At 61.1% G+C, this 24,561-nt stretch overlaps 1 protein-coding gene across 2 annotated transcripts in view; it reads right to left on the bottom strand.

Annotated features, from left to right (window-relative positions):
- Positions 1 to 21,431, bottom strand: part of PKP1 (plakophilin 1) — a 41,326-nt gene extending 19,895 nt beyond the window's left edge. Inside the window, exons 1-2 of one of the 2 annotated variants that reach the window (XM_043924152.1) lie at positions 20,932 to 21,431; positions 11,946 to 12,052 (exon numbers count right to left, since the gene is read on the bottom strand). In XM_043924152.1, the coding sequence (XP_043780087.1) occupies positions 11,946 to 12,052; positions 20,932 to 21,133 (309 nt within the window). In that variant the 5' untranslated portion in view covers positions 21,134 to 21,431. Of the gene's footprint in view, positions 1 to 11,945; positions 12,053 to 12,256; positions 12,456 to 20,931 lie in introns of those variants that run through there. The other variant, XM_043924153.1, reaches the window with a different exon arrangement.
- Between the last annotated feature and the right edge of the window lie 3,130 nt (positions 21,432 to 24,561).

Raw genomic sequence — 24,561 nt, 5'->3', positions numbered from 1 at the left:
CCCAGGGATGGGGTGACTGCTTACTCGGCAATTTGTGTCAGTGTGGGAACCGCCAGCCTGAGTCACCAAAGGTGGGACCTGGGCGGGGGCAGGGTGGGGGCGTGCCGGTCCCTGCCCCCTCCGGCACGCCACTCCCTCCCTGGCTGGGAGCAGGGGCCCGCCCTGGGCCGGCCTCCCTTCCTTCCCGGGCACGGGGCTTGGTGCGGAGCATGAAGGACAGAAAGAGCAGGCCCTGGGCTTGGAGGCCCTGCCATCTGGGCTGCAGGCAGCTGTGGTGGGTGCCTTGCCCTGCAGTCCCCCAGGCGGGGAGGAGCTGTCCCAGGAGTCCATCACCTGCACCCAGAGACAGCAGTGCCCACTCAGGGGCCCTGGTTTGTGAACTGGACACTGCTGGTGGGTGACCAGCTCGCAGGCTGCAGGGGGGCACCACGGAGATCTGAAATCACTGATGCCAGCTGCCAGGCATCTTCTAGCACCTGATTTGTTTAATGTGGATAAACTGACATTTTGATGTCCATTCTGGGAGCAGAGATCTCACCAGAGAGCTGGCTGACAATGGCTAGTGTCCCCTGTAACCCGGGATGGTGGGGTCAGGGTTCACAGAGACCAGTCAGTGGTGAGAACCATCGTGGTGACTCAGAGATCTTCTGAAGTATCTGGACCGTGAAGCCCAAGCAGAAGAGCCTGCATGGCTGCCTCAAGGTGCCGCTCTCTCCAAAGAGAGAAGTCGGGGCCCTGAAAAGCCTGCTGTCCTGGGCTCTGGGCCCACTGCTGCTCTCAGCACGGCAGGCGTCAGGCCACCTCAGCTCTGCTGTTCCTGGTGACGGGGCAGCGGGCGGGGCCCGTACACTTGGTCACCCTGCACCTTGAGAGCTGGCCTCCCCGACGTGTGATGTCCGAAGAAACAACGGTGCGAGCTCCAGCTCCAGCACCCAGCTCAGGTACTCAGCTGAAGCACCCACTCCAGCGCCCAGCTCAGGTACTGAGTTCCAGCACCCAGCTCCAGCACCCAGCTCAGGTACTCAGCTGAAGCACCCAGCTCCAGCACCCAGCTCAGGTACTCAGCTGAAGCACCCAGCTCCAGCACCCAGCTCAGGTACTCAGCTGAAGCACCCAGCTCCAGCACCCAGCTCAGGTACTCAGCTGAAGCACCCACTCCAGCACCCAGCTCAGGTACTGAGTTCCAGCACCCAGCTCCAACACCCAGCTCAGGTACTGAGTTCCAGCACCCAGCTCCAGCACCCAGCTCAGGTACTGAGTTCCAGCACCCAGCTCCAGCACCCAGCTCAGGTACTCAGCTGAAGCACCCAGCTCCAACACCCAGCTCAGGTACTGAGTTCCAGCATCCAGCTCCAACACCCAGCTCAGGTACTCAGCTGAAGCACCCAGCTCCAGCACCCAGCTCAGGTACTCAGCTGAAGCACCCAGCTCCAACACCAAGCTCAGGTACTCAGCTGAAGCACCCACTCCAGCGCCCAGCTCAGGTACTGAGTTCCAGCACCCAGCACCAACACCCAACTCAGGTACTCAGCTCCAGCACCCAGCTCTGCCTTCACATCCTACTTCCTGCTCCATCCCTGAACTGTGGGAGAGGCTGGGTCTTCTGAAACTCTTGCCCTGCATGCCTGAGACACAGGCTTTCCTCAGCTCCTGACCTCCTAGGATAGGTCTGGGGAACTGGGATTTCGGGTTTCACATGTGGACATCTCCGCTTCACTTTGGGGAGGACCCCCTGGCAGGGGACTGCCTTTCAGAGGCAGCTCTCAACAGACCCAAGAGGCAAAGGACCCCTGAGAGTCAGCCACCATTCTCATGGGCTCAGGCGAGTCCGAGGCACAGTCCTTGTACCCTCCCAGAGCCCCAAGCTCTTTTGAACCCAGAGGCAGCTCCTTGGTTCCAGTGATGGTTCATTCTGGGGACCCTTCTAAGGCCCCCACGTGAAATAACCCCTGGAACCTCAGATGAAGGGTGGACTCCTGAGAGACCGCACCTGAGGGCGAGGGAGACTCCCGGGCCAGGCACCCCAACTTGTGCCAGGGGCCTGGGGGATCACTGGGCCCTGACTCGCCCCGGAGCACTGAGCCAGGAGGTGCTTCCAACCATAAGACAAAGGAAAGACTCCGCGAGGTGGCAAAGTCCTCGGGGCAGATTCTTCCTTGGAAACTCCTTGGTGAAGGAAGCGCTCCTGCTGGGGAGACAGCCAGGAATTTCACGGGAAGGTTGGCTGGGAGCTCCAGGGTCTGCTGACCGACCCCTGCTTTGGAAGGTGAACCTCTAAAGAGACTCCATGGGGAAGGTCTTTGGACATGCCCTGAGCCTATCCTGTGATCACTGTTGTAGCAGGCCTGGTGCTCCAGTTTGCAAAGATCCCCCCAGTCATCCCCCTGGACATGTCGCAAGGAGATCAAACCAGTCAATCTTAAAGGATGTCAACCCTGAATACTCATTAGAAGGACCAACGCTGAAGCTGAAGCTCCAATATTTTGGCCACCTGATGGAAAGAACTGACTCACTGGAAAAGATCCCGATGCTGGGAAAGACTGAAAGCAGGAGGAGAAGGGGACGACAGAGGATGAGATGGCTGGATGACATCACTGACTTGATGGACATGAGTTTGAGCAAACTCTGGGAGACAGTGAAGGACAGGGAGGCCTGGCGTGCTGCAGCCCACGGGGTCACAAAGAGTCGGACATGACTGAGCGACTGAACAACTCCTCCTCTTGCTGGAGCCTCACAATCGCCTCCTCCCGCCTGGCTGATGACGTGTCAGGACAGACGGCAGAGCTCTCTCTTATAGCATCTCTCTCTCCTCTCTTTCTTTTGGCTGCACCATGTGGCATGTGGGATCTTAGCTCTTGGACAAGGGATTGAACCCGCAGCCACTGGAGTGGAAGCCCAGAGTCTTAACCACTGGGCCACCAGGGAATGCCCCGAGAGCATTTCATAACTCAGAGAACTTGAGGCCGGGCCAAGGCCACGCAGCTTAGATGGGGCTGACTCTGAAGCAGGACTCAGACCTCCAACCTCTCCCGGTGTTCGCCCTCCAGTCACCCGGCCGCCAGAGTCTGGTGACATGCGTGCCGTCCAGCAGCCCAGAGCCTGGTGACATGCGTGCCGTCCAGCGGCCCAGAGCCTCTGCAGCTGGGGCCCTGCAGCATGCGTGGCTCCCGCCCCAGCACCTCCGGGGCCAGCCGGCCCGGCACCTGGGAAACCGCCTCCCCTCGGCCCCCGACCCCGGCAGCGCCTGCCCCCGTCGTTGGCTGACAGTGGGAGACGTTCAAGAAGAGCTCGGGTGCCTGGCTGGGTGACCCACAACTCGGCTCCATGCCCACAGGGCCGGGCGGAGGCCCTCTGTCCCGGGGATGCCTGTGGGCGAGGCAGCCTTGTGATCGGGCACAGCTGCCTGGCGAGGTCACGAGAGGAGGGCGAGCCGGAGGACGCGCTCACCCCTGCACCAAGCTGGGTGCAGAATCAGGTAAAGGCCGAGCTCCCGGAACCAGCCAAGCCTCACTGTGCTTCCCGGGGCCCTAGAAGCCCGGCCACCTCGCTCCCCGCCCTGGGGGTGCTTAGAGGGAGGAGAAGGGCCTGCCCCCGGACCCCCAGCTCCTTCTGGCCTCCTGCACGGCACCCCGCCCTTCCCCCCTGCTCTGTGGGCCTCCTGGAGCTTTTTCCCACCTTGATTCCCGAGAAGGAGACGGCCGGGGCTGCTGCCTGGACGTGTCTGTAACATTTGCCGACCTCCCTTTTCTGAGCAGGAAGAAAAAAGTCATCTCTGCATGGACTTAAATAAGGATACTGTTTTTTTTTTTTCTCTCTCTTGAGTTACTGATACAAAGTTTCCTTTCAAAGTGAATACACTTCCTAGATTTTTTTTTTTTAATCACGTTTTCCTTTTAATAAGGCTTGTTACTCAAAAGTGTAGCTTTGAAAACCTGTAGCTTGTTGTGACAACCAGAGAAGCCGGGAGCAGCCTCGCCTGAACACGGCCGCGGTGCCCTCACGGGCTCTCCGTCGCCGGGGTGGAGGGCGAACGCTTAAAGTCAGTCTATTAAAATTAAGGAATAATTGTCGGTGTGATGATTTTTGTGGAAACAGTGACAGTGGAGATCAGATGCCCAGGTTCCCAGCAGGGACAGCATGACGGGACTGCTGGACAAGGGGCCCCGAGGTCAGTGCCCCAGGGCCGGGTCTCCCTGAGTGGCTGTGCAGCCTCGGGCCGTCCCCTCATGCTTCTGAGCCTGCGTTTCCCCAACCAGAGCAAGTCCTGCAGGCTTCTGCCTTTGGGCGTCTATGATTCAGCCCGACTGCAGTCTTTTGGACGCGCCCTTCTCCCCAGCTCAGAGCTTGGGAACAAACCCACCAGCCTGCCCTCATCCCCTTCCCGGCCACACCCTTGTGCAGCCCCCAAGCTGCCTCCCTCCCCAGCTGTCTCTACCTCCCATCGCCTGCCCCGATTTGGGTTCTCAGCTGAGTTTGCTCTTCCCAGGCAGGAAGGCCTCCTTAGAGACACGCAGGGGCCCTGGGCTAGGAGGCTGGGCCCCACCCTACAGGCGAGGGGTGGGGGCCTCATCCACCCGCTTGGGAATGGCTGCTTGCTGCTCTTGTCCCAAGCGGGTGAGCCCGGTGACAAAAGGAAGCCGCAAGGGAAGGCAGGCAGCAGACCCCCTGCGGTGTTTTGGCCCCTCTTCCCCCCTCACCGCCCCTGCCCCCTGTTGTCCACTCTGGAGCCAAGCAGGAGAGGCAGAAGCCGAGGTCCGGGCACCCGCCCTCCCCTCCACACCCCCCCACAGCGCAGAGTGGGCTCTGGACCCGGTTCTGCCTAGCAGACCTGTGAGGCATCTGCTGGACGAGGCCCTGCACTGCGGTGCAGCCTGACCTCCCCGCTAATGAATCGGAACCCCAAGGCCCGGTTCGCTCCGACCCCACAAGGATGCCAGGACCGGAAGTGCAGACAGGATGGGGAGAGCAAACTGCTGCACTATTCAAGAGGCTCCCAAGCCTGGCTTCCTTGGGCTGCACCCACCCAGCGTGACGGCAGGGGCTCGGCCGGCCTCCCCGTCTGCTCACCCGGAGCCCCGGGGCCCTGTCCCCAAGCCTCCAGGACACCGGGGACCAGGGTTGGGCCTGACCTGGTCCCGCCTGCCCGCCACTGACACCCAGGAGACGAGGCCGGAGGTTAAGTCACTCTGCCACCTGCCACAGCACCTCATCCCAGGCTCTCATGCTGTTAGTGTTTATCACTAACACTGTTATAAGCGAGTTAGGGCTTTAAAGACTTGTCGGCTGAAACTAGTTTTTGTCAGGACTTAAAAAAAAAGAAGGCAAAACCAAAACACGCTAATTTTCTTCTGGAGCAAAATAAAGAAGCTTTAGGATCGGCCCTGAGTCTTCAAATCTCCCCTCCAAAGTTTCGGAGGCTCTGAGGTGACTCATGAGAAGGAAGGTGAGTCCGACGGTGGCTCACGGGGGGCGGGCGGGGGGCGGCCTTTCTCGGAAGACGCTGACCGGAAGTGGCAGGTGGATTAAAGCCAAGAAGACATAAACGCAATCAGGCTCTGTCCTCCCCCGGAGGAGGAGGCGCCCCTTCCCGAGCCCCATGGGGAAGGACTACTGCAGACTGCCCCGGGCGGGCAAAGTCTGACCTCCCCCCTTCTGCTGCACTGAGCCCCCTGCGGGCACACGTCTTCCCAAACACGCCCCCTGCCCCCCAGGGGCCCACCAGCTGGGACCCAGACAGGTGACATCCTGCCTTCTCCGGGCCCGGCCTCTGGCCCTGCCCTACTGGGGGTGATGGCTGTGTCCAGGTGCCCGGTGCCAGCCCCAGGCCTGGACAGCCCCCTGCCCCTCCTGTCTGCGAAGGGCAGCCCTCCAAGCTCAGTTACCCGCCCAGAGCTGCCCTGGGACTCTGCCTGCATGGCTCCCGGGCTGCATCCTCTCCCTTCCAAGCCCCTGGGTGCCAGCTTCTCTCCCCCAAGTGAGGACACCTGACACAAGACCTCAGAGCCAAGGAGACCCTGCTGGTGAACCCGGGGGGCCAGCTGCGGTCAGACGGGGGCTGCTCCTGCAGGGAAGGGAGCAGGGGGCAGCCCCCGGCCCCACTCCCTCGTCTCCTCTCTCGGGCACATTCTGTCCCTCGGCAGCAGGATCGTTGCCTCTTCTTGCCCGGCGAGAGCCCGGGGCCCTTGGGACTGGGTGGGGGTGCGTCACTGCTGGCAGAGGACCCGGGCTGGCAAGCACCTAGACCACTCCCTCTGGGGGCAGGAGCCGTGCCCGCCTGGACGGGACTTGCTTCTCTGCCGGGACTTTCCAAACCGATCAGAGAACTCAGAGAGGGGAGCAGGGCAGGAGGCAGGCCTGGGCTTTCAAGGCGGCAGTTTCCAGGGGCCTCCCCTCCTCTGTAGGGAGCTCGAGGGCCTGCCTCCTCCCTGCAAAGTGAAGGGCACGAAGCCCGAGCAGCTCTGTGGCTGCTGCAAGGGTCAGCCAGCCGCCGTTTCCCCGGTGCCCGGCCCAGATGGAAGCAGAAGGCAGTGCACCCACAGGCCTGGGGGTGGCCCCGCCCCACCCGGAGACCACCGTGAGGCCCTGGCAGCCGCTCACAGACTGCTCTCCAGCCACACAAAACCTGAAAACTCAAGGCCAAAGGAGCCCTCCGCTAGGATGTCATCCAACAGCCTTCCTCCAAGGACGAGAACGGTCTCGAGAGGAGATGAGCCCCAGGTCCCTCTGCTCGTAGCAGCCGAGCTGAGAGCAGAACCAAGGCCTCCTGCTTGACTGGCGCGTCCTGTCCACAGCCCCGCCTGCCCTCGAAACAGGAATTCTCACCCACTGCCGAGACAGGCGAGCTGAAGCTAAGAATGGGTCCTTCTGTGCCACCCGCCTCTGGGAGCAGTCTGTCTGCTGGCAAAGATAGGCTGTTCCTGTGCCTCAAGGGCAAGGGTCCCACCACGTTCTCTCCGGCAGCCCCTCGCCCTGGGCCCGGCCCCACAGACCCCGCGCACACGCGGCTCGCAGAGCCTGGGTTCCCATCGCCCACGGAGCCTTGCACAAGCCCAGCCCTCTCATCTACAGAAGGGGGCCTCGGGGCACCTCTGGGTGTTGTGTGCCCACCCCCTCAGGGAGGGGGTCCCAGAACATGGAGGCTGGTTCGTGATGGGCTCATCAACCACTAACACGTCAGGAACACGTATAGCTGAGAAGAGGCTGGGAGGAAGATTCGCAGTGAATCCTGGGTATTTTCTTTAAATAATTTTTTTTCCAGCAGTGCCATGATGCTTGTGTGATCTCAGTTTCCCAAACAGAGCCTGGGCCCTCAGCAGTGAGCGCAGGGAGTCCTAACCACTGGCCTGCCCTGAAAAAGTGAAAGTCGCTCAGTCGTGTCCGACTCTTTGCCACCCCATGGGCTATACAGTCCATGGGATTCTCTAGGCCAAAATACTGGAGTGGGTAGCCATTCCCTTCTCCAGGGGATCTTCCCAGCCCAGGGGTTGAACCCAGGTCTCCCGCATTGCAGGCAGATTCTTTACCAGCTGAGCTACAAGGGAAGCCCAAGAAGACTGGGATGAAATAGAAAAATGGGGTCAGTGACCAGAATGAAGACAGACTCTCCCCTGGTCACTCTCCTGGGGAGTCTGGCCCTCCGAGCGCTGGTCTGGTGTAACTGAGCACGGAAAAGGGGTTCAACACGGCGCCCCCGGGGGATCCCTGGCCCAGACCGCCTGGCAGCTACTACCGTATGGGATCGGCTCCCGGCAGGATGCTCTCAGCCTGTCCACAGCCAAAGCACCGCTCACCCGTGTGACGCCCAGAGGGATGGAATGCTCATGACGCACCTCTTGGTTTGTGGAAAACTTTTCAGGCTGGAGGCGCAAGTGAAGGAGGCTGACGCCTTAACCCAGAACCTTTCTCAGGAGCCTAACCTGTCCACGGGCTGCAGCCTCGTCCAGGACACGCCAGGGTGACAGCAGCTGGCTTCCAGGGACCCGGCACAAGGACCCTCAGAGGGGCAGCAGCCTCCCTTCCCTCCCCTAGGAAATTCTGTCTGGATCCCCAGCCTAAGAGACAGGCGCTTGGGGGTCTTGTTTCTCTTACAGGGATAAGTGGAAACACACACTGACCTGGGGTCTCCAGATCCAGCAAGTACAGGACACCCAGCTAAATCTGAAGATCAGATAAACAACAAATAACATTTTAGGCTAAACAGGCCTCCAAAATTGCATTTCTTTATGTATGACTGGAGCCGAGTGCAGGAAGGAAGCGGGGGCCGCTGCCTGCAGCTCTTGGTGGCGGGGAGGAAGGGGTGGGCATGGGTGGGGCGGCAGGGAGGAAGTGAGGGCGTGTGAAGTCACGGGTCTCGTCTGAGCCCCCAGAATGGGCTGTAGTGCTACAGTGCAGAGATCGATGTCTGGAGTGAGGACAGGAAAACCCGTCAGGGTGAGAGCCGGGAGGCCGGGCCCGTCCACTGCCCCGTCACCAGCCGTGTGACCCTGGGCCTCGCTGGGCCCGGGTGTCCTCAGCTGTGGAATGTCAGCCTCGTTGGGCTCTGACACTCCCCGAGCCTGGTCCTGAGAACAAGGCTGGGCATGCCCCACCCTTCACCTCAGCTTCCCTGCTCCCCATTCCCCAAGGTTCTTGGCTCTGGGCTCTAGCGATGCCGCCCCTAGATTCGGTCTCTGAGGGCCAGGAGGCTGGAACGACCAGAAGAGAACAGACAACTGACCAGCCAAGAGTTTTCTCTGGACCGGTTCTTTTCCTCAAGCCCCTGGATGGTGCATCAGATTCACTTTGCTTCATTCTATTAAACACCCTCTAGGTTAAATTTTCTTGACTTGTGATGTGTGTGTACATGTGTGCTACATGGCTTCAGGCAGGGCCAACAGTTTGCAACCTGTGGACTGTAGCCCGCCAGGCTCCTCTGTCCATGGGACTGTCCGGGCAAGAGTACTGAAGTGGGTTGCCATGCCCTTCTCCCGGGGATCTTCCTGACCCAGGGATCAAACCCTTGCCTCTTACGTCTCCTGCATTGGCAGGCGGGTTCTTTACCACTGGGTGCCACCTGGGAAGGCTGACTTGTGATATAAGTGGTTGTAGATTATAAATAGTATAAGTAATATGATGACATATATATATGGAGAGGGAAATGTCAACCTACTCCAGTACTCTTGCCTGCAGAATCCCTTGGACAGAGGAGCCTAGCGGGCTACAGACCATGGTGTCTCAGAGTCGGACGCAACTGAGAGACTGATACACACATATATACATCTCGTCCACATTTTTTAAATTAGAAGACTATTGCTGAAATAGAATATAAGGTAGAATCATACGGCTTTTTAAACACCTTTAGAACTTTCCTTTTTCGAACTGTCCACAGGTACTTGGCATATTTAGATAAAATCCATGCTCAGGGGTGACCAATCTTTGTTATCTGAAGTTGATTCAATGTTTCAAGCCTGAGAAGTGAGACTCTCAGAGGGCTGACTGTCATTTCTGCTCAAACACAGGTCCTGACAACACAGAAATGGGGCTGGTTTTGTTAGGGGGCCCCTAAAATGGCACTAACGACCAGTATATTTTATAAAAACCTTTAGGGGTCACGAGTAATGGCAGGGCTGGTACAGTCCTGCGGCTCAGCCACCGACGCCTGCTTTCGCCTTGCCGGCGTCCTCTCTGGGTTTCTCCCAGTTCCCTGCTTCTCCGAGGGCAGCTGGAGGCTCCTCTGAGGAGGGTCCGCGTGCCTGCGCGCCCCCACCCCGCCCTCTGGGCCGGTTTCTGGGGAGGGGGCGGGGCTGAAGCCCCCTGGCTTGGGCACTCCGTCCCTGGGACAGCCCCTCGGCCTGAGGCTCTCCTGGCGTCTCCGCTGCTCGCCCTCTGCTCCCCGGCCCGAGTCCCGACCTGCTGGGTTCCGCCATCCTGGCTGACATGCCGTTGGCTCCAGCATCAATTCTTCCACCGCCCCCCGCCCCTCCCGCCGCCAAATCCCCGTGTGCGCGCATTCGTGCGCTGTTCCCAGAAGCCTCCTGAGCGGAGCGGAGCCGGGACGTGCCCCGACAGCGCCGGCCCTGAGTCATGTCTGAAGTCCCGCCAGCGGAGAAGGAGCGAGGAGGCCCGGGAGGGAGGGCTTCTCACCAGGTGTCAGCAGGCAGGCACCGCGAGGGTGGGGGCGGCGGCCAGAAGAAACGCTCAGCCCTGCCACACTCAGGCTCTGGGATCAACCCCTCGGGAAGAGCTCCGCGTGGGCCCTGTCCAAAGGTCCGCTGAGACAACCCCTCACGGCCCACCTGAGGACGCTGCCTGGGGGATGCCCCCCCCAGGGCAGGTGGAGCCCCCACGGAGGGGAGAGCTGACAGCCAGGGCCACAGTGCCCAGGGCTCGCGCCCGGGTACCCAGGTTCCGATTGGGCAACGCACCGCCGTGAAGACACACACACTGCTCAGTCAGCAGCTTACTCATCCTCACTGCTGGCCCCGTCCAGGGACCTGCCCTCCTCTCTCCTCACCCTTTGCACGGCATTATAAGTCATCTCCAGATTCTGCCCGGTCATCAGTCTATGTGTCAAAGCCCTTTGCTCACATCTGTGCCTGAACTACCGACCTGCTGGGCTCACTGTATTCATCAGTTATTGGCACTGGTGTTATCAACTGACATCAAGAATCTGAAAAAGGAGGGCAAATGAATGCACAGCAAACCTAGTTAAACCTGTGACATGCAAGAAAGGCAAGTCCTCCTGTCTGAGCTACCAGGGAAGCCCAGTCCTCCCGAATGAGCCTCAACAAGACCTCAGGGAGGAAGGAATCAAGGGGATGACAGAGAACATCTAACTTGTAGACCATCCACCTCCCTCTTGCCCGGGACCCTGACAATCAGGGTGACATCTGTGAGCAGCGTGGGCTCAAAGCCAGAGCTGCCGAAACCCAAGACCCAGCGCACAGAGCCGAGTCCCCTGGAGAAGATGTCCCCGCTGCCCAGGCCGAGGGGCCTCACAGAACTCCTGGATCAGCACAGGCTGATGTGGACGTTAGCAAAAATAAAGCCACGGAATCTGCAGACTGGGCAGAAACCTGGGCGTCACCTAACCCAGCACCCCGATTTGGAGTAGAAGACTCCTGTGTGGGCTTGTGTGGTTGAACCAGAGCATCTGGTTCAGTGCCTGGTGTGGAGTTAGGGCTAAAGAGGTATTTGCCCAGTAATGGGTGGCGGGCGCAGCCGTGAGGCCACAGAGAAGGACGGAGACAGGGCTTGGCTGGAGGCATCGAGGATAGTCTCATTGTGCTAATCAAAATAAGTTTCTTAAGAAGGACTATGCTCGGGTTTTTCAATGCATATTGTTTCGTTTAGGCCTGACAACAACCCAGAGATAGACTTTGTCGGACCCATCCTACCTGTGGGGGGACTAAGGCACGGAAGACTCTCGGCCAAGGTCGCAAGCCCCATAGCAGCACAACTAGAATCTCAACGTGGGTCTGTCCAACTTATAAACTCAAGCCCCGGGCACACACCCTCTTACTCCAGAACTGGCCGCCGTGGACGCCCCCGCCCCCCCAGGGGACCTCCAGAGTCCCGTCCTTGGTCATCAGCACCCACTGAGGAGGGGGCCCCTGGGGATGTTTCTAGAAACATCTAAGTACGCCCATGACCGGACCACAAGAATCAAACTTCTTTCAGAACCATGAGTAAATCAGACATATGAGAAAATGGACTTAAAAAAAAAGATGCTTTCTTTACACCTTTTCTAAAATGTTCTCATTTGATACATTTAGAAATACCCACTCTGCCCGGAAGGAGCGCAGTAGCACCACATGTGAAATAATGGCCAAGCAGACGGACCGGTCAGAGATGGGGGCTTCCCCTCGGGGACCCTGCTGCCCCCCACCCCCTTCTCAGCAGCCAGGATGCTTTCTCCTGCTCAAACCGGGGGCCGTGCCCGCAAGCGCCCAGGATCGGCTCCTTACCGGGTAGCCCCACGAGCCGTTCCCCGCCTGGAACTTGGAGTAGAAGCTGCTCCGGCTGCTGCTCCCGTAGTTGTTGTAGTTGTCGGCCAGGCCATCATACATGGAGCCTTGGGGGCAAGGACAGGCGTTAGGACGGTGCCGGCCCCACGCTGCCCCCAGCCCTTGTCCCCCGAGCGCCGGCACCCTCAGAGGAGACCAGGAGGACAGGGAGCAGCTCTGTGCCCGCCTCTCCCTCTCTGCCCGCCTCCGGCACAGCCGCACGGCTGCGGGTCAGCTCTCAGGGCCCCGGGCAGCCCCCTTCCAGGGTCTACCTGTGGTGGGCTGGCACCAACAGGTCAGGAGCTGGCCTGGGGGGCCTCGGGCCCCTGCCGCCCCGGTCCAGGGAAGCAGGACCCCTCGCTCCACGAGGACGGCCTTCCCGCTCAGGGGAAACAGCCAGGAGGTGGACATGCTGGGCCCAGAGGCTGCAGTCAGGGCCATGGGGCAGCGCCCGAGGATGCGGCCCGCGCCGCGGCGGACTCTGGTTCCTGACCCAGATGGGGTAAGGGGCCTCCTTCCTCTCCCAGGTGCCCCCGCCGCCAAAGGGGGAGCAGCCACCGACCTCAAAGGTCCAGGAAGGAGTAATTACTGTTTTCCCAGAGCGTGTGGGCCCGCAGATGACAGGGTCCGCGGGAGGACGGAGTGTCATTACGATCATTAGGGGCAGAGTGGCTTCAGCTCTCAGAGGGCGGCCTGGACAGACGGCCCCTTCACCAGACAGCGGGGGGGGGGGGGGGGCTGCCTCAGGACAGCCCGGCTCTGCCCGCTGCCCTAGAAGCTGACGGTGACCTGCCCAGGGCTCCGCTCACGCCGCGTGTTGTGCCAACCCGGCCTGACTTCCTCGGCCACAGACGTGGAATCGGAATCGTCCGTGGACCCAAGCTCAAAACCTGGGACCGAGCTCCGCCCGAGGGGCTGTCCTGGGTCTGGTCCCCAGGCCGCATCCCATCTGGCACCCCATTTCCAGGACCAGGAGCTGTGGCTCGACGGCCTGGGAGTCCGCAGCAAGGCCGGCCCCACACCCCTCGGGCCCTGGGGAAGACGGATCCCGTCAGAGGGCCCGGGCTCAGCTCCAGGGGCAGGGTCTGGCTCAGTCCACTCCTCCCTGGGGACTGTGCCCCTCAGACCCCCGCACCTCTGGGGGTGGGCGCCGAGCACCCGGCTGGGAGAGAAGGGAGTGCAGGGGCGGCTTTGCAATGTGTGTCCCCGCCTCGGGCCACCTCCTGTCTAGAGCCAGGTGACCCCGACAGCTCACAGGAGGGGTCCTGCCCCTGACTCCCCAGGCCCCCACCACGGAGGGCTGCTGGGGCCAGTGGCTGTGGCAGGGACCCCTGCCCTGCAGCTAGAGGTGCTGAAACTGGTCCTGGCTCTGGACCTCGGTGGGGGCTCCCCAGGTCGCTCAGTGGTAAAGAACCCACCTGCCAATGCAGGAGGCACAGGAGAGCAGGTTTGATCCCTGGGTGGGGAAGATCCCCAGAGGAGGAAATGACAACCCACTCCAGTATTCTCGCCTGGAGAATCCCATGGACAGAGGAGCCTGGCAGGCTATGGTCCATGGGGTCGCAAAGAGTTGGGCACGACTAAAGAGACTTGGCACGCACTTGCACTGGGCCTGGCCTTCCTCTTCTGGAGAGAGAAGGGGTGGCCTCTCTGCACCCCCAGGTCCCATGGCTGTGTGATCATAGCGACTCTCACCTCACGGCATTCAGGGAAGCGGCCTTCTTGTCTCTAGAGACAGGCTTCAGCAAGGAAGCATTTGGGCACCAAAGGCTTCATCATCATCTGCTTGGCTGCCAGCCTCAGGGTCCCCGAAGAGGTCTGCCCGTTCCAGGGTGCCCTGGGCCCAGGCCTGACTCCCGAAGGGGCTCTCCTGAGGCTGTGACTTACTCCAAGCTCCCTGATGACCAGGCAGCCACACCGCCTCCCTTCTCAGGAAGCCGCCCCTCTGGAAAGGTGACCATCCTCAGGAGGAGTCTGGGGGCAATCTCATGGGCGTGGACCCCAGGGCAGGCAGCTGACAGCTGGTGTCCTGCCCACCTCCCCTCCATCCAGCCCACTCCCGCAGCCCTTCTGGGTGGGGCGGGGGGAACAGACCAGGGTCCCACAGGGGAGGAAGTCCTCACCCAAGGGCGGGTGTGGGGCCAACCAGCTGCTTTGGATGGAAATCTGGGCTGGCGACAGACATGGGGTTCTGGGACAGGCATCCCCGGGAGGCTCCACGGAGGGCAGGTTCCCACGGGGCCCCCACCCTGCTCAAGAGGGAGGCGTTCAGCAGAGACATCACTTGTCCTCTCGGTCACCAGCTGAAGCGTCTCCTCCCCAACACCTGCCCCTGCCCGCCTCCCTCTTACTTCCCTCCATGTGACAGTGGGGGAGTTCTCTGCTGTGGCTCTGGAGTACCCTATCAGCCAAGGCCAGTTCCTGTGACCCAGGGGGCCTGCGGGGGTGACAGGGGTGGGTGGTAACTCTCACTTGTTTGGACCAAGGTCTCCAGGCCCGTCCAGGCAGCTCCTGAAGGCACCTTCCCAAGATCACCTGCCACTGGGGGTCAGACTGCCTGACTCCCACCATGAGCCACTTGGCCTGGCCTCCTTGTGAGAACGAGGCTGCCATCACACCAGCCAGCACTACTTCTCTGGCGGGAGGCAGCTGCTTGTGGGCTGCGGTTTCGAGGGGAGTCCAGAGACTTCACATACTTGCAGTCACACCTTGCAGCATGCCAGATACTTGAAGGGGTGCAGGCAGGAGGAGAGCTGTTTGTGAGCACTGCGCCCACGGCAGAAGCAAGGGCTCCCTCTCCTGACCCCGGGGGTCTGGTTGGTAAGCACCACCCTCGGAGTCAAGTGCAGCAGGAAGAAGATGGAGCTTCCCCCCGAGAGTGATGCAACAGCTCTGACAGCTTCCCACTGGCCCCTTGGCCTCTCTGGACGTCACTCCTAGGAAGCCTTCCACGATGACCCCCACCTGGTCCCTGCACCCAGGTCCCCGTCCTCTCGGTGCAGGGCATGGTAAGGTATGGTGCCCCCCGCCCAGCCCTGGGGCTCAGCGTCCCCACACCTGCAGCAGGGGGCTGGGGTTCTTCACTCCACTCGACCAGGTCCCCCCGCACCCAGAGAGGTCCCTGTTGGTCCGTAAACTGGGAGAGACCGGAGCCAGAATGCCCAAGGCCGCAGCCCTGGCGGGGGGTGGGAAGAAGGGTCCCAGCACCTCTCACTCCACATTCACCCCACCTCCCGGGGGGCACGGCACCCACGTCCTCTCAGGAAGGGCCGTGGGCCTCTCTGTCCAACGTGTGTCTGCCAGAGCTGTCTTCCCACCCCCAGAAGTCTGGGGTCAGAGGGCAAAGGTCCGCCTTCCCCGTGGGGTCAGCACTGTTGGCCGCTCTGCCCACACAGAAGCCTCATTTGGGTCAACGCTCAGGGGAGAAGCCGTCTCCGACCCACCCCGCAGACGACAGCACCTGGGGTCCTCCCCTCGGGCCGCACAGGGGGGGCGACTCGCCCCGGGTCACCGGGGAGCCCTCGTCAGGACGCCCAGGACTCTTCCCCCGCCAGGCGGGCAGACCCTCCCAGGGTGATTCATCCTTCCACCTCCAAGCTTTCCACGCCTGCCACACCTGAAACATTCCTGCTCTCCTCTCGGTGGGCCCCGCCCGCTCCCCCAACCCGACCACGGCCAGCTCCTCCTGGGGAAGACCCCCGGGGGGCCGGGCCTCCTGTGGAGCCAGCTGGCATGCGGCCACCTGCTGGACACACTCTGTGCTGTGTGTGTGTGTGTGTGTGTATGTGTGTGTGTGCGCGCGTGTGTGTGGGGGGGGAGGTCCCCACCCATGCCAACCCCGGGACCGGACTCCACCTGGAGGAGGCCGTCAGGACATGGCCAGCCTGCTGGCCGGGCTGCTCCACGGCAGAGTCCTCCCGCCCCACGAGCCGCCCGCCCTCAGAGAGGGGCGCCTCGGGCCGCCCCACTAGGGCCTGTCTTCCAGCTGCTCTTGCGCTTACGTTGATTCCTCCGCACAAAAGCTTGAGAAAGGACGCCCTCCACCTTTTGGCCCTGAAAACGCCTTTGCTTCACCCCCTAAATCCCTTCCATGAGGGATGCCCAGCAGAGCGGGGCCCACAGTAAAAGGGACTTCGGTGAGAGAGCAGGGAGACGCCGGGGCGCCTTGACCGTCCGGCAGCCCGGCGCCGGCCCCTCCGCCCTCGCCCAGGCCAGCAGGGGGCTCCGGCCGCGCCACCCGGCCCTGGATGGGGGCGTTCAGCCCAGTCCCACAGCCACCCTGGCACAGTCCTGCCCACTCCTGCGCACGTGTAGGAACAGACACCAGAGCGGCCTGGGCCGCCTCAGCCCCATCTCCCCCGTCCCTCGCCAGCACACGTGACCCCGAGGGCCGGCCAGGGCGTGCTCAAACCAGCTTTGCCGGAACCTGCTTCTCCTTCTGATGATCTGTGCGCGGCCACCGCTGAGCCTGCGGGTTGGGCCAAGGGCTGGGCTGGCATGGGGGGGGGGGGGCGCTGGGCAGGGCTCACCCCGCGGGGGCTTCCAGAGTAAACGACTGTCCCCAGCTACTGCCGAGCCGGATGTCATTTGTATGTGTGAGTGTGTGTGTGTGTGAGTGTGTGTGTGTGTGTGCATGGGATGGGGTGATCCCCACATTGGGTCTCTGTCTGAGGGAGGGCGGGGACAAGAACAAGGATTCTTGAATTTTGTTGCAAGTCCACCTGCCCACACCGTCCCCACAGTAACTAAGCCAGAGCCTCCAGGGTGGGACCCAGGCAGGCTCATTCTTTAAAACTCCTAGACGGTGCCAATGTGTGGCCGCGATTGAGAGCAGTCACTGGGAGATATTTTTTGGTGATCTGATGCTTCCTGGAGGGAGACTGGGAGGGCTGTGTCTTGCGAGGAGTGGCCTTTTGCCATGGCAGGTGGTTTGGGGAAACGGTCTGCAGAGGCAGTGAGACATACAATCTGCTTCCAGTGAAACATCTGCGGTGATCGCACCCCACCTCTAATGGCTGCACAGACCCAGAGAGAGGCAGGGCTGGCTTGAGGTCACACAGCAGCGGCAACAGCTCCAGAGAGCGCGCAAGCCTCCTGGGACCAGTCAGACTCCCACCACTGCACAAGCTGCAAGGGGGAGTGAGTGTGTATGTGTGTGCACACGTGCGTGCCTCAGAGGTGCGTACCAATAAAGAGCCTTGCACGAGGCTACCTTCCGCTCCATGGGAAACGTTCCTTCATTTTGTTTTGTTCAAACATCACACACCTTCTGGGAGTCATACCCTATGGCAGAGGTAGCTCCCAGAATTTTAAACTTAGAACAACTGGTGTATTGATACTGATAGTTTGGTGTGCGGGGCGAGGAGCTTGTTTTGTTTATTTGTTTTTTTAATCTCTGTCAATGAGCTTAGCAAAGGAGCAGGGTGCCGGGAAATGGCATGTGCCGTGGAACACCCAGGATACTCGGCATTTTTGCATCTGTTGTAACAGGCCAGTGGAAATGCTGGCTAAATCCTCAGCTCCGAGCCAAGAGGCATTGTGAAGCAAGGAGCACTGGCTCCTGTGAGGTTTAATCAGGACACTTTGCTCTGGGACAGGCCGACGCAGACACCCCGCCCTCCTCGCGCCTCGGCGCTGGTCCCGAGGGAGAAGCCCAGCAGAGCTGTCTGAGCCTGGCCTGTGCCCGGGACGGGACACCTTCCAAGAGAGCGGAGAGCAGACCCCCGGCCCGGGCGCAGGCTCGTGCTGAGACACGGCCCACGCAAGGCCAGAGCGCCGGCCAGCGTGGCCTGAGACGGGGCCGTGCCGCGCCCCCCCCTCCCCGGGAGCAAGCCTCCACCAGGAGGGCTTCGGGGAGAGGATGCCTGCCCCGTGCACCCCCACCTCTGCCCGTCGTGGGCAGGAAACGGTGCTGCTGAGGAGGGTGCAGACGGGACCCCCAGCCCGTGGTGACGCCGTCTCGGGGCAGTGGGCAGGGCGGGCGGGTCAGGACTCCCTGGAGTGAGGAGTGGTGTGTGGAAGGGAGTGGGCTCCAGCATTCGTGCGCGTGCACGTACATGTGTGCGTGTACATTTGTGTGTGCGTGCCTGTGTGCGTGTGCGTGGTGGTGGTGGCAGGTTTGGATTTGAGTCTGAGCAGTCTTGTTCAGCTTTCAGCAGAGGCTCCAAGGGGAGCATAAAGGGCATGAGTGCGGCAGAGCCTTCTCTGGGGCCGGACGAGTGCGCCAGCCCCTTCCCCCATGTCTACCCCGCGTGGTCTCCCCCTCGAGGGGGTCACATTTTCCAGCCCCCATCTCCCACTGGGCCGCCTCTTGCTTCCCACCTTGGCTTACACCCTTTGCCCACGGGGACCCCCAGGAAGCAAGGGCAGCCACGCTCCAGAGCCCCTTCAGGAAAAGGGGGGGTCAGAGCCCAAGCAGACTCCACCTGCAGGGTCTCCAGGCCCCAGAGACCCCCCTCCCTCCCTGGGGACTGCCTGGCTGGGCAGGGCGTCTTTCTGGGCCCAGGTTTTGGGGGAGGGCATGGCGTCTGCCCCAGGCCCCTTCCACGGGGCCCCTTTCACCATCCTCGAAGGCTCCAGGCCCCTCCCGGACCAGGTGGAGAGCAGCCCCGTGGGGCCGGAGCCAGGGCGGGGGCCTGGGAGAATCAAAGACCTCACAGAAGCCTGCTCTCCTGTCGTGGGAAACGGAAGGAGAACCAAGTCTGTCCTGGGGCAGAGGGGGACGGCCTGACGTGTGGCCCCCCCAGGGACCCCGTCACCCCTCCTGGGAACCAGAGCAGATGGGTCGAGTGAAACCAACGGGATAAAGAGAGACCGGAGCCGGCAGAGGTGGTCATGGAGCAAACCGGGGGCGCCCAGGCGGCGGTTGCCAAAAGGAGGGGATCCCTCCGAAGACAAAGCCGGACAAACCAGAAACACCAGCTCCAGGTGGCCTGACGGCCTCACCCAGTTACAGCGCCCGCTGGGGAAACTGGTCCAAGCCAAGGGTAAAGGGGACACGCCTACAGTGTCAGCCCTCAGAGTGGACGCGCCGGCCATCGGCAGAGTCCACGCGCTCCTGCTGACGCCCCCTACGGACCTCGGGGTGGAGGCGCGGGGAGGGGGGTGGACGTCACCCGTGGTGAGGGAGGCACCCTGTTGGGGCGGGGAGGGGGCATGGGGCACCTTGACTGGCTGTGTTCTCCGGAGCTGCGGCCCCCAGCTCAGGCCAGGGAGGAGCGGGAGGGGAGGGACCGGCGAGTCCCGCCCCAGGGAGAGGAAGCTGGCATGAGCGGTGACCTCGCGGTGCCCAGAAGGGGCCACTTTGTTTTCCAGTCCTACTTCCAAAAAAGGCTGGAAGCAGCCACCGAGGCCCCAAGCAAAAGGGAAGGTGGCAAGCGCTCCGGAAGCTGTGACTTTGAGTGGGGCCTGGCGGGAGAGGAGCCAGGGCGGGGAGCACAGAGCCTCAGGAGTGGGGGGCTTGGGCGCAGAGCAGTCCGCTGCCAGCCATCTTCTCGCCCTCAGCTCTACCTGGGGCCACTCAGGGGAGAGAAGGAGGCACGGAGGCAGAAACCGCGAGCTGCCGTGTGTGTGTGTGTGTGTGTGTGTGTGTGTGAGAGAGAGAGAGAGCTGGTATGTGTGTGCCTGCGTGCCCGTGTGTGTGCATGCGCGTGTGGGCCACGGGCGGGGGTCCATCCCCTTTGTCTCCTCCTCTTTACTGCTCTCGTCTACCCCACTCTCGCATGAGCTCGAGAGCTCTTGAAAAATATACCTCTTTTTTTTTTTCAATGAATAAGTCTTGGTTGACCTGTACTGGTTTACAGTCTGCAGCTTCCTTATTGGCCTTAAACTACGGGGCTTCCCTGGTAGCTCAGGCAGTAAAGAATCTGCCCGCAATGCAGAAGGCCCAGGTTCAGTCCCTGGGTTGGGCAGGTCCCCTGGAGAAAGAAATGGCAACCGACTCCAGTATTATTGCCTGGAGAATTCCATGGACAGTGGAGCCTGGCGGGCTACCGCCCATGGGATCCCAAAGAGCTGTATACGACTGACTGGACTCTCACAAACTTAACAAACTAAATAATTAAGTAGAAGGTACCCGCTGACTTACATGTAATTCTCACTGGGAAATGCTTTGTGTGAGTCTGTGGTCTAGAACTTCCACTAAGGCGCCTGTCAGGTATCAGACCTTCCTCCCTGAGTTTCGGGGTCCTGCCCCTTTCTCCTGCCCTCCCCGGACAGCTGGGGCACCTCAGCGCGGCAGGGAGGGGCTGGCCAGACCCATGCCTAGATTAAGGAGTGCCCAGCACCAGGGCCCAGACCAGGGTAGGGGCGTTTCTGACCTCCAACCCAATTGCCTCTGGCCTCTAAGAGGCATACTTCTACACCAGCTGAGTGGGCAGACAGTCCCGAGGGAGAGGGGGCAGCTCTCAGCCCCGGGAAAGGGCGTCCTGAACCCCTCCCGGGCTCGGCCCCCAGCGTCCGCTGCCCTGGGGCCACCTGGGAACCACACTGCTGTGAGGCTCCAGCGCTGGGCCATCACAGGGGCGCCTGCCGCCGGTGCCCGGTTGCCGGAGTGCGTGCCCCTCCTGGGCTCTCATCGGGCTCTGTGACTCCCCGTCCATCCCAGCCAAGCACTGGGTGCCCCCCTCAGCCCAGGACTGGGACCCCACAGCTAAGTCCGTGAACGTTGGGGTGGGAGGGGTGAGGGGCGCACGACCACGGGCGGCTGGGCAGGACCGTACTCGGGGAGAGACCCCCGGAGCAGGCTGGGGAAGAGAACCCCTGGACCAGAGGTCGGTCCTGACTGTCCGCCGCTGAGCGGTCAGGGCCGCGGCTCCAAGGGGGACCAGAAGGCCGGGGTCGCCGCTGGGGCGCTCCGCGCGGACCCTGCCCCGCGCCCCCAGATAGGGACGCGCGCGCCCCTCGCGTCGGGGAGGGGCGAGCGGCCACGCGGGCATCCGGCCTTTACCTCGGTTGGAGTGACTCAGGGTGGACGACTGGGAAGACTTGGACTTCTGCCGCTTGACGGTCATCATCACCTGCTCCTGCACGCGCTGCCGGCCCGACGTGCCGGTCTTCATTTTCTGGTCGGACGGCAGAGCCAGCGTCGAGTTGTCCTGGTCCTGGAAGCATTCGTAGGCCAAGGCCGTCTTGAGCGGCGAGTGGTTCATGGCGGCGCGGGGCGCGGGCCTGGAGAGCGAGCCGAGCGGCGCGAGGTGCGGGCGGCTGCGGGAGCGGGCTCTTCTCGCGCTCAGCGGCGCCCTGTGCCCATAGAGCGACGGTCCGCGCGCGCGACGGCTCTCGGCTGCTCCCGGCGCCTCCACCCGCCGTCCGGGCCCCGGCACTGGCGGGCCCGCCCTCCGCCAGACTGGATATACCGCCCCGCCCCGCGCCGCCCACTCCCCTCCGCGGCCGCTCCGCCGGAGCCCCGGGCGCCGCGCCGCGGGCCGGGCGCTCTCGGGGGCAGGGCTTCCAGTCCCGAACGTGGACCGTGGCGGCTTCCTCCTTTCTCTCCCTTTGTCCCCGTCCCTCTCGCCGCGACCTGCCGAGGTGAGGCCGCCTCCGGCTCCGGGGAGCCGCCCTCTGGCCCCGTCCTGCGCGCTCAGGAGTAAAGCGTGCGCTCAGCTCGGGCCGCGGGAGACTTCTCTCCAGGAAAAGAGTCCTTCTCCACTCTGCGCCCCGCACAGCCCGATGCCCGCCTCCCTTCGTCCAGGGGTCAGGGCAGAGACCAGCCCTGTGAATGGGGGGCTCCCAGGCTGACGCAGGAGCACCGTCCTGTCCAAAGGCTCGGCGCTAAGACAGCTTCTGACCTGAAGGGAAGGGGTGGGGGCCCGAAGCCCACCCAGGACCAGATGTGAGATGTAAAACCATAGGGTAGCACCCCCACCCCCATCCCGGACATGGGCTCCCCAGGGCAACACCGTGTGAGCAGTGGGTGTCTCTGAAACTCCAGACTCCACTCCTAAAATGGGCTCCTGGCCCATCTTAGGGGCTCAGTAAAAGTAGGTTTTAACAGATGAATGAAGACTGGCTAACTTAAGGTAAACTAAGGTAACATGAACTAAGTAACTCGAATCCTACCCAGATCCTTACAGAAAAACTGGAAGGTTGCCTGACCTTTTGAAACTGCCTGGTGGTGGATTTATTACCCTAGGAAGTTGTGTCTGTTCTCCCAGACTCCCTGGGGACATGTCTAATGAAGCTTCATTCCTATAGTCTTGTCTTCAGGCCCAGAGGTCGCTGGCACCAGGGGATCTGGTGTGTAACAGGAACTGAATGTTTTAGACTTACGTTGATGGAAATCTTTCTAAAGGCAGCGCACCCTGCCTTCCCCCATTAAGCAAAAGACCCTGAGCAGAGTTTTGCCCTTCCTGACATGCCGGACATCCCGTGCTGAGCCACAGTGCGGCCCAGGGCCTCCTCCAGACGTCACCTCTGCTCACTTTTCTAGCTGACACTCACAGCTCATGTCTTCGGTTTTCCCTTCTGCCCTGTAGAGGGGACTCCCAGAAGCTGCACTTGTCAGGGATGCTGTGAGGAAGAATGGAGAAGCCTGAGGACGGTCTTAGGGCCCACGTGACAGTCACTCTCTGGCTGCCTGAGACGTGGGTGTTAGAAGCAGCAGCCCAGGTGTTCTCCATAATGCATTCCTGGGAGCCACGTGCAGAGCAGAATATCATAAAGCACGTCATTGTTTCAATAGAAATAGTTTGATAATTGAGGGTTAGGTCCCTAAGAACTTAGCGTCAAGTAAGCCAGAGATGTGACCAACAGTATGTCATAGATAGCCAAGTCCACCCCCTGCAGACCTGGACCATCGCTTCCAGCTGTAAGATCCCACTTCGAGCCTCAGTCTGTCGGAGCTGGGCATCATCAGGCAGTTCCCTGACCCAGAGAGCAGGTAGCTTGCCCCTGGTCACCAGTTAATACATGGCGAAGCCTCCATTCCCATCAAGCCTGGCTCTCCCCTCCACACGACCAGCCTCCTTATAAAGCCCTATAAAATGGGCCTGCGAGTTCAGGGCACACCGGTGACAGAAGCGCCCCATCGTCCTGTGAAGTACACGTGACGGCACATAAAAATACAAGTCCACTGTGTCACGCACCGGGACCATCTACAACCTAATATGCTGGCCGTAATAAATGCTAATTACATCTTTAAATAACAAGACTTGCTACCTGTAGGATGCAGAAGGGCCCTGAAGGAGGTCACGGGAGTAGCCCATATCTATAAAAGGCCACACTTAGCCCCTGGACGTTGAAACTGATTATCTTTAAAATTGCTTCCAGATATGAAGTTTTTCTAGATGCTTCTCTATGATTTTGATATTAACATTGTGATATATTGAAAGCCACGGCAAGTATTCGCTGTGCTCCCAGCAGTCAGCACAGTCTGGGCCCTTACATGGAGAGCCTGGTTTGAATCCTTACGATCCTCCTATGAGTTGGGTACCAGCGCCATCATCTTTCTTTTTCAGATGAGCAAACAGGCTTGGCAAGGTCGCCAGGCTGGTAAGCTGCCTGAGCCCAGGCAGCCTGGACAAGCCCCGGGGCACCTGGGGACGGTGCTGGACCGCCTCCTTGAGAAGCAGCGGCTGAAAGCCTTCCGTGGACCAGCCTTTTGACAGCATCCGTTCCATCACGTGGCATGAAAGCCAGGCGTCCGGGGACCCAGTCCCAGCCGCGTCCCTAGTTCACGTCACGATGCTGGGCCGTCTCCTCCTCCGTCCTCCTCACAAGTCTGTGAAGTGAGGAGGCAGACTTGGTGGCTCCCAAGTCCACTGTCGCTCTAACGCCCAGAGAGTCACTGTGTCTCTCCTACCTCCAACATCAAGGAGAAGAGAAGTGTGGACATGGGTGTGGGTGGAGGGCGGGCCGGTGCCAGAGCCTGTCCACACTGCAGACACGATTTTAACTCCCTGCAACCCTCCATAACCCTGCAAGAGATATGGCTTTGCCGAAGAGGAATCACACTCAGAAGCATGAAGTCAGTGGTGCAGCGGAGATCTGAACCCATCAGACCTCCACCCAGGAGAAAGAAAGGGAGGGACTGGGACTCCGCTGGTGGCCCAGTGAGCAAGACTCAGCTCCCACGGAGGTGGCCCGGGTTTGATCCCTGACCAGGGAGCTGGATCCCACAAGCTTCAATGAAGGGTTTGCATGCCACAACTAGAGATCCCGCGAGCCACAACTAAGACTCCATGCAGCCAAGTAAATAAACAAAAGTTTTAAAAAGAAAGGACTTGGGCTCATACCACAAGTCTGGGACCACGGTGAGGTTTATTCTGGCTGGAAGACTGGTCTCAGGCCACAGCTCTTGCCATCCATCACTTCTCTTCTCCACCTGCCCCAGCCCTGCCCCATGGGGCCCTGCCTCAGAAACAGGCTGAGAGGGTCATGGGCCCCAAGGGGAGAGCAGAGGTCATGAGGACCCCTGAGATGAGCCATGCCTGTAGATGGTAAAGACACCTTAGTGGGTGTGGGGTGGTCTAGGGAGAAAGCGTCTTGGAAGAAGTTAACCTTGACTTCGGAAATAAGAGTCGATTTCATCCTCAAAGATGTCGCGATGACGAGTGCGAATGGGGGTCTCACTGTCTGT

This window comes from Cervus elaphus, chromosome 14 (assembly GCF_910594005.1).
Source record: "Cervus elaphus chromosome 14, mCerEla1.1, whole genome shotgun sequence".
In the NCBI taxonomy this organism is placed as follows: domain Eukaryota; kingdom Metazoa; phylum Chordata; class Mammalia; order Artiodactyla; family Cervidae; genus Cervus; species Cervus elaphus.
This window is presented reverse-complemented; position numbering and strand designations above follow the sequence as displayed.